The sequence below is a fragment of the Elephantulus edwardii genome, unplaced genomic scaffold (assembly GCF_000299155.1).
Source record: "Elephantulus edwardii isolate Elephantulus edwardi_28Jun2011 unplaced genomic scaffold, EleEdw1.0 scaffold00521, whole genome shotgun sequence".
NCBI lineage: Eukaryota > Metazoa > Chordata > Mammalia > Macroscelidea > Macroscelididae > Elephantulus > Elephantulus edwardii.
This window is the reverse complement of record NW_006400271.1, coordinates 272,393-282,098: the sequence shown is the minus strand read 5'-3', so window position 1 is coordinate 282,098 and position 9,706 is coordinate 272,393. Positions and strand designations below refer to the sequence as shown.

At 43.2% G+C, this 9,706-nt stretch overlaps 1 protein-coding gene across 1 annotated transcript in view; it reads right to left on the bottom strand.

The window, feature by feature from the left end:
- LOC102876336 (alkylated DNA repair protein alkB homolog 1-like) overlaps positions 1-916 on the bottom strand; it is a 19,246-nt gene extending 18,330 nt beyond the window's left edge. The window contains exon 1 of the mRNA XM_006903145.1: positions 733-916. Within this exon, the coding sequence (XP_006903207.1) occupies positions 733-916 (184 nt within the window). The remainder of the gene's footprint in view (positions 1-732) is intronic.
- Positions 917-9,706: the final 8,790 nt, after the last annotated feature.

Sequence of the window (9,706 nt, the reverse complement as noted above, 5' to 3'; positions counted from 1 at the left end):
TGCAACAATGAATGAATGGAAACCCAAAATCTCTGTAAATGTTTATGAAAATTAATAAAATATAATTATAGAAAAAAAATGTATAGCATATGATTGAAAATACCATGGTCTAAATCAGTACTTCGAAGCACTTTGGTCTTCAAACTGACATCACTGCTTTTCAGTATTTTGGAGAAATCCTTGCAAGTGGACTTGCCCAAAGCAATATGTCTTCTAATATAACTGCTGGTACCAAGTGTATTGATTAAGAATCCAAGTAAGGGGATCCAAGATGGCAGTGGAGGCGGAGACAACATGGTGAGCTGTGGGAGCAGCAGACCACTTGTAACAGTGCCACTATGGCCTTCTACAGACTTCTGTTAATTTTTAATTGAACAGTTAAACAGTTGATGACTGGTCTTCAGTGAAGATTGAGGCTCAAAAACAGGAATTCAAGAATTCGGAAGGAGGAATGGGTGAGTCCCGCAGCTCCCAAGCCCCTCCCGCAGAGGCCACACCACGCCACACTGCAGCAGTAGCTCCATGAGACTCCCACAGCTGGAACCTATGGATTCCCTCACCCAAGATGGATGGTAGGCACTGGACCTCTCCAAGACTGGTACAGCGGAGCCGCCACACTGCCGCAAAGTGGACTTGTTCTGGGGAGAATTCTTGGAGCCAAGATGGCAGCAGCAGGGGAAGCAGGCGGCCACTGGCCTCCCGTGTGCGAAATGAAGCATGCCCCTCAGCCACCCATGTGGGAGATGACCCACGGGAGATAGCGCAAGGTCTGCCGGCCACCTGCGCACAAAATGGCATGTGCCCGCAGTTCACCCACACGTGAGATGACGTACACCGGCCGGCCACCCATGCGGGAGAGGGCGCGCGCCTTCCGGCTGCCCTCGCACAAAATGATGCATGCCCGATGGCCGCCCATATGGGAGATGACGTACTGGAGATGGTGTGCGCTTGCCGGCCACCTGCATGGGGGATGTGCGCCCTGCCGCCTGCAGGTTTTGGTTTCCTTGGTCAGCCAGAGAAGATGATCACCGATACAATGGATTATTGAAAGTCACTGTGAGTTGTCTACTTGATGACACTTAACAGTGGCAGCATGTCCAAGAGGACCAACATCCTAAGTGCACCACATACTTTAATCTGTTGAATGCTTCTGCCAAAAGCTGTTTAGACTTGGGGGGATCCTGTTCACAATTCTCAGGTTCCCTTTGCCGTTTATAAAGGGGGAGGGCAGTGACACCTACTTCAAATTATAGTATGACCACTTATGGAGGGGTATAGACTTGGGGGGATCCTGTTCACAATTCTCAGGTTCCCTTTGCCGTTTATAAAGGGGGAGGGCAGTGACAGCTACTTCAAATTATAGTATGACCACTTATGGGGGGGTAAAAGTGGCGGTGCTGGAATTAGAGATGCTGTCCCTGGCCACAAAATCCTCGGTCAGGTGAGGGGACCAGATTGGGGTGGGGGCAATTAGAGGCAGAGTGTACCAGCCAGCGCATGGGGGGTGTTGCCCTGCCTGGGTGGGCTGTTCTCGGCCCTTGGCTCAGGGCGAGCTGTCATGGCCCTCTGCCCGGGTTGGGCTGTCTTTGGCCCTTGGCTCAGGGCTAGCCGTCATGGCCCTCAGGGTGAGCTCCTCAGTCCCCAGATTGTGCCATCTGACCCCTGGGTGGGAAAAAAATGCCTAGAGTATCCAGAGAATTTTATCTAGGCTACTTTTCACCACCCTCTCCCCCAGTAAACCTGAAAGCAACACCCTCAAAACCCCTCTATTTGTAACTCACAAGTTTGTTCTCTCTAGGTTTGCTCCCTTTCCTATAGGTAACCTTACCTCTGCGTTTTACTTCAGATTTTACCCTGAACCCAGTGCCAGTGACAAAAAGGAAATACAACTGCCAGCTAAGGAAGCAAAGGAGGATGGAGCCTCTGGGTTCAACCAGTCATCCCCACTGGACCCACCTGGGAAAACACTTTGCAGTCCAGAGGGGAGCAAATGACAGGAAAATATCTTCTAACAGAACAAGAAGGCAAGCAGCCTTAACCCAAGATCACCCATAAGGTGATAAAGTGTCCTCCCTTTCCCCCTTCACATCAACACCTCTGCTCAGCATGAAGAAGCCAGAGAGTCTGCATCGAGTTCCCAAATCAAAAAGACAGTTGGTTTAATTACCATTGGAAAATGCTTATCATTCCCCTGTAGCATCTGGTCCCCACTGGACCCTCATCATTTCCTTCACCTGTTCCCCCCACCAACCAATTTCTGCAGCTCTGCAACTGCATCCCTGTCCACCCTCACCCTTCTGCCCCCAACCCTCACCTCCTTGTACCCCCAATATGTTTTTCAAAATAAAATAAAATAATCCAAGTAAGACAAATCATTAACAGTTTTAACCCTTTCCCCATATATCATAATGTTGCCCAGTGATAAGGACTGGCCCAGTGGTAAGGACCTTTGTCTTCTTGCAGGTTGTTGATGAGTCTTCCTCTGATTCTTTTTCAGAGACTAGCTTCATGCGTTATTTGCTTAGCCATACAGATTGAATAGGTATGAAGAGAGGATACATACTTGATATACACCCATCCTTATTTTAAATCACACGGTGTTCCTTCCCTTGTTCCATTATGGTAACAACTTCTTGCTCTAGATCTAGATTTTATGTGAGCACAATTAAGTTTTCTGGGATTCCCATTCTTATCAATGTTAGCCATTGTTTGTTGTGATCCATATAGTCAAATGCCTTGGCATAGTCAATAAAACACACATAAACATTCTGATATTCTCTAATTTCAGCCAGTTTCCAACTGACATCAGCAGTGTTATCTCTGGTGCCATCGCCTCTTTTAAACCCAGCTTCATCTTCTGGTGGTTCCCTGTCGATGTACTGTTCCAGCTGTTTTTGGATGATCTTCAGCTGTATTTTGATTGCACGTGATCTTCCATTTTTTTAAATGTATTCTATATTTTCTCCCTTATTGTCTGTGCTTATTATCCCATTCTGGAGCATGTTTTCTGTTGTGTTAATGAGGCAGGAGTATGGTGGAAATCTATGTCTTCACTCTCTGTCTTACCAATAGTCAACCTTAGGGATATAGATTATAACACCGAGTCCCTATATTGAGGAATGCTCTTGGAATATGTCATCTTCATCAGTCTGCACATTGTATCTACCTTGATCCAGCTGCTACTAGAACTGCTGCCTAAAACTCCCTGTTCTGCTGTTCAGCAGCCTCTGCAACCACATCCAGCAATTATCAGCCTATACCAGCTGTTCTGCAAGACGCCTGGTGAACAAGTCTGATTCACTGATTTGAAACTTGCCAGTTTCCATAATCACGTAAACCATTTCTCTGACGGGTTTTGAGGTCTGTGAGAGATTGCAGCAAGTTACAGAACCCCCCAAAAAATAGATGGCAAGGAGAAGACAAAGGGTAGGAGGAGTAAATGATGTTAAAAGTCATGGAAGGTTACAACAGTTTGGAAGAAGTGGACATTTGGGACATTTTAACCTCCACCCCATAGAAACCAATTTTGAATGAGAAAATTATTTTATCATAATTTCTTTTAAAATTATTATTGCTAACTTAAAAAAAATTAATTATTCCTATAATAAAATACATATGATATATACACATGTAATGTAATATATAAACACACGTACTTTCATATATTCCTTCCTCATCTCCTTTTATTTAACTTCAGGAAATCTCTTAGGCATACATTCTCAGTAAGTCCTCTCATTTTTTCCTCTATGAAGATAATTTATAGGTCTATCCATATATAAAAAAACACATAAAGCACCTATACACATAAAAAACAAATGAAACAAAACCTTTGACATTGATGCCTCATCAGAACTGACTCATACGTATCTGGTTTTCTATTTGTGTTTTCAAGTCTGTAAATTGCATGGGAGAAGTTTGCTTCTCTTTCTCCCTTGGGTTCGAACCTCCAGAGAGGTTTGCTACACAATTCCTTATGGACTATGCGACTGTTGTTGTTGAATACCTTTGAGTCAGAACCAACCCTTAGCTGACCCTTCAGCAGGGTTTCAGAATGACATCATGCTTGGAAGGGTGGAGGGACAATGCAGGAGAGGAGGACCCTGAATGAGATGGATTGACACAGTGACTGGGATAACAGGGGCAGGTGTGTTGGAGACAGTGATACTGGCTCAGGATAGGATAGAGTTCAGAGCTTTTGTGCATAGGGTCACTATGAGTCACAGGCGACTTGATGGAACAACAACACTAACAACAATAAATTGCCCAGGCAGATATTGCCTATCTTTTTCCCTCAGAGCAGCTTGAGGACTTGAATGGCATGCTTTTGGGATTGCAGCGCAGCTACTTACCAATAGGCCACCAGAGCTCCTTATAGCACATAGATGAAGTGCCATAAACACTAAGTCAAATTGACAAAGGAAAGAAATAAGTTATTCTTCTTTTTAATGATGTCCCACCCTGCGTTCCATGTTGTTTACAAGTACAGTTTCAATATACTACTTTATCTTTTGTGGCTGAAGTATTTCGGTTACAACTATAACAATGTTTTTCATAGATAGGTATGACTTTATTGCCATCATATTACTGCACTTTATTGTGGTATTGCTGATTGCTTTGGTTCACTAGTATTTAACTGAAGATGTTTGTGTTTATATTCATAATAGAAGCATCCTATAGTTTTCTTATAATGCCCTTGTTTAGTTCTGGTATCAAAGTTAGATTTGCCTCCCAGAATGAAATATGTCGTTCTTCTCTATTTTTTTGAAAAGTTTAAATAATATTGGTATAAATTCTTTTCTAAATGTTTGATAGGATTCCCAAGTAAAGCCATTTAGTCAGGAAGTTTTGATCACTGAAAAAATCTTTTTACTTGTGATGAGTCTGTTGAAATGATCTATTCCCTTTTGACTCCATTGGAGTAGATTGTGTGCGTTGTAGTATTTGTCTATTTAAACTAAGCTATCCAGTTCCCTGTGAGAGAAAGATGAGTAATCCTCCTGTGAGAGTTACTGGCTCTGTACTATCTGAAAAGGTGGACACTTTGAGGAGGAGTGTGGCATCAGGATTGGAGGGAGACTCATCAATAACCTGCATTATGCAGATGACACAATCTTGCTTGCTGAAAGTGAGGAAGGCTTGAAACACTTATTGCAGAAGACCAAGGAATACAGCTTGCAGTATGGATTGCATCTCAATCTCATGAAAAAAGATTCTTACCCCTGGACCAATAGGCAGTGTCATGATGGATGGAGAGGAGATTGAGACTGTCAACAGCTTCATCTTATTTGGATCCACAATTAACACCGTTGGTATGAGAAAATAAGGAGATTCATGGCACTGGGAAAATCTGCCTTTAGGGACCATTCCAAATAATTGAGGAGTAATGATATTTGTTTAAGGATTAAGGTGCATCTGTTTTAGGACATAGTCTTTCTGATTACTAGCTGTGCATCCAAGAGCTGAACCACATGGCCAATTGACTGGAAGAGATCTATATTTGTTCCCATTCCAAAGAAAGGTGACCCAACTGAGTGTGGAAACTACAGAACAGTGTCATTGATTTCACATGCAAGCAAGATTCTACTGAAGATTATCCAAAAACGATTAGAACAGCACATCAGCAGAGAACTGCCAGAAGTCCAGGCTGGGTTTAGAAGGGGTCATGGTACTAGGGATATTGTTGCTGATGTTAGATGGGTCTTGGCTGAAAGCAGAGAATACCAGAAGAATGTCTATCTGTGTTTCATTGATTATGCAAAAGCATTTGACTGTGTGGATCATAACAAACTGTGGCTGACTCTGAGAAGAATGGGAATCCCAGAACATTTAATTGTGCTAATGCGAAACCTATACTTGGACCAAGAGGCAGTAGTCAGAACAGAGCAGGGTAACACTGCATGGTTCAAAATTGGGAAGGGTGTACGCCAGGGATGCATCCTGTCTCCAGACCTTTTCAACATGTATGCAGAGCAGATTATCCGAGAAGCTGGGCTCTATGAGGAGAATTGTGGCATCAGGATTGGTGGAAGATCTATTAACAATCTCCGTTATGCAGATGACACCACCCTGCTTGCTGAAACTGAGGAGGACCTCATGCACTTGCTGCGAAGGGTCAGAGACTGCAGCCTTCAGTATGGACTGAGGCTCAGTGTCAAGAAGACAAAGATTCTCACCAATGGACCAATTGACAGCGTCAGGATGGATGGCGAAGAGATTAGATTGTTCCCAGCTTTAGTTTGCTCGGCTCCACAATCAACACTCTTGGCACCAGCAGTCAGGAAATCAAAAAGCGTATCGCGATGGGAAAGTCTGCAGTTAGGGACCTCTCTAAAGTACTCAGGAACAACGGTGTCTCTCTGGAGACTAAGGTTCGACCGATACAGGCCATGGTATTTGCAATCACTTGTTATGCATCAGAGAGTTGGACAATGACTAGGGAGGACAGAAGGAGAGTGGATGCTTTTGAGCTGTGGTGCTGGAGAAGAGTACTGAATGTACCATGGACTGCCAGGAAAACAAACAGATTCATCTTGGAGAGGATTAAACCAAGCTAATTCTTGGAGGCAAGGATTCTGGGGCTTCGTCTGACATACTTTGGACATGTTGCCAGGAGGGACGGGTCCTTGGAGAGGGACATCATGCTTGGGAGGGTGGAGGGACAGCGCAGGAGGAGAAGACCCTCTATGAGATGGATTGATTCGGTGACTGGGGTAATAGGCATGGGTGTGTCGGAGGCAGTGCGGTTGGTGCACGATAGAGCAGGGTTTAGGGCTGTTGTGCATAGGGTCGCTATGAGTCGAAAACGATTCGATGGCCACCACCAACAACAACATCATCCAAGAGCTGGATAGTGACTAAGGATGACAGAAGAATTGACACTTTTGAGTGTTAGAGAAGAGCACAGAACATCCTATGGATGGCCAAGAGAATGAACAGATATGTCTTGGAGAGGGTGCAGCCAGAGTGCTTTTTGGAGGCAATAATGACAAGGCTTCGCTTCATATACTTTGGACATGTTTCTCGGAGGTGCTATTCCTTGGAGAAGGACATGATATTGGCAAGAGTGGAGGGTCATCAAAGGACAGGTGGACTCTAAACTAGGTGGATTGATGCAGTGACCACTGCAATTGGCTCTTTTGTGTCAGAAGTGTGAGGATGGCTCAGGACAGGACTGGGTCAGATCTTTGGTTCTTAGGGTCACTGTGTGTCGTGCTCAACTTGGTGGCAACTAACCACAACAAACTCTCTGGAGCATCAGTGTTAAGTCGATCCATACTCAGTAGTACTCAACAATAATCAGACTTTCTCAGTTCACAGGCTATTTATTTAAAAAAAGTTCTTTATTTGGTGTTCTGATGCCTTTGATTGCTGTGGCTTCTGCTGTTCCACAGAGAAGAGAATTTGGCATGGTTGTTGGTGGGTTCCAAAAGACTGCTCAGACTTGGCTCCTCATTCAGGCCCTTGTGGCCTCTGGCAGCCAGCAAGGGTCTTGCTTTTTTTTTTTTCATTTTAATGAAAGTTTACAGAGACTTTGGATTTCCATTAATTCATTATCCATCAAGAGTCTCAATGTGACTTGCACATCAAATTTTCACTCCTCCTGCTGCCATGTCACTGTGCCCTCTCAACTTGCACCCCACTGATGAGCATTTACTGTTGCTACAGTCACTAAATCAGCAGTCAAGAAGTCAAAAGATGTATTGCACTGGGGGAAATCTGTAGTCAAGGACCTCTCCAAAGTGTTAAAGTGCAATGCTGTCAATTTAAAGATTAAGGTCTGCTTGGATTAAGCCATGGTATTTTCAACTGCTTCTGAAAGTTGGACAATAAATAAAGGTGACAAGAAGAATCTATGTCTTTGAATTGTATTTAAAAAGAGTTTTGAGTATCCCATGGACTACCAAAAAAACAAACAAGCCTGTCTTGGAGGAAATACAACACAGGTGCTTCTTAGAAGCAAGGATGGTGAACCTTCTTCTTGCATACTTTGAGCATGTTGTCAGAGAGGTATATCCTTAAAAAGATATCTTTCTAGGAAAGGTTGAGGGTTAGAGAAAGAGAAAGAGACTCAACAAGATGGATTGATACAGTGACATAACAAGTTTATCAGGTATCATGAGAATGATACAAATAAGACAAGGTTCAGATGTGTTCTTTGTAGAATGAATCACTGTGAGTCATAGTTAACTAGATGAAACCTAACAACATCGTCCAGATTTTTTAAATTTCTTCTGATTATCGCTACACTATGAACAACAGAAACTTTGCCCTATCCTGCACTAGCCTTTGCTGGTCGTCTATGTTTCACAGAACTTACACCTTCTAATAACATCCTCAAAGCTTACAAGATGAAGTTTCACAATCTTTGTCTTGAAGAAGCCTCTGATTGTACCTCTTCCAAAAGATATTTGGTTTTTGGCAGTCTATGTAATATTCAATATTTTTCACTCAAAAAGTTCCAAGACATCAATGCTTCTTTAATCTTTTTTTTATTGTTAGAAGTTAGCTTAACTGTTAAATTATTGGGGCAAAGAACAAGAAAGGAGAGTCAGAGGTAAAGTGTAAATTATAAAGCACCTTGCATTTTCTGCTGAAAACTTGCCAAATGTGCTCACAGCTCAGACTACTGAGCCCATATAATACTCCAGCAGAAGACAAAGGTTAATTCTTACCTAATCAGAGCTGGGAGATACACATTACTTTATCAAGAAGATGTCAACGCCTCAGAAAGCTGACATTTGGAGTAAAACTGCATACAAGACTCAGTGACTGCATGAACAGCAGACCTGAGTGGAAACATCATTCCTTTAGTCTGGTCACTACTATCTCTAATTTGCATAAAAACTACCGCAAGAGGAAATATAAGCATTTTATCCCTCATAGCCTATTGTCCTCTCCACTCTGTTCCTTATGGTGGAGAGTGACCAGAATGATCTGTATCTCTCTCAGGAATGTACTGACTTTACTTTGAACTTTGCTCCTGCCTCTTTGTCTTATTTCCTGGCAAGCTGAACATCCCATCCTGGCCTTAGTGTCTGGGGCTCTTGTCACACTCCTTTTGCAAGGGCTTGGCCCACACCAAGACCATTTCAAGCAAATCAGAAAAAAGCTCTCCCCCCACCCCCCAATTTTATTTTTAGTTTTTATTTTATTTTGGTTTGCATGTATTTTGTCTCTGTACCTTTTCAGTCTGTATGCAGAACAGATCATCTGAGACGCTGGGCTGTACGAGGAGGAATGTGGCTTCAGGATTGGTGGAAGAATCATCAACAACCTGTATTATGCACATGACACAACCCTGCTCACTGAAACGGAGGAGGACCTGAAGTTCTTGCTGCAGAAGGTCAAGGACTGCAGCCTCCTTTATGGATTGAAGCTCAACATCAAGAAAACAAAGATTCTCACCACTGGGCCAATTGACAGCATCAGTATGGATGGTGAAGAGATTGAGATAGTTAACAATTTTAGTTTACTTGGCTCCACAGTCAACACTCTTGGTAACAGCAGCCAGGAAATCAGGAGATGAATTGCATTGGGAAAGTCAGCTGTGAGGGACCTCTCAAGAATACTGAAGAGCAACGAAATCAGGCTGGAGACTAAGGTGCGCCTGATCCAGGCTACAGTCTTTGTAATTACGTGCTGTGCATCAGAGAGTTGGACAGTGACTAGGGATGATAGAAAGAGAATTCATGCCTTTGAGCTGTGG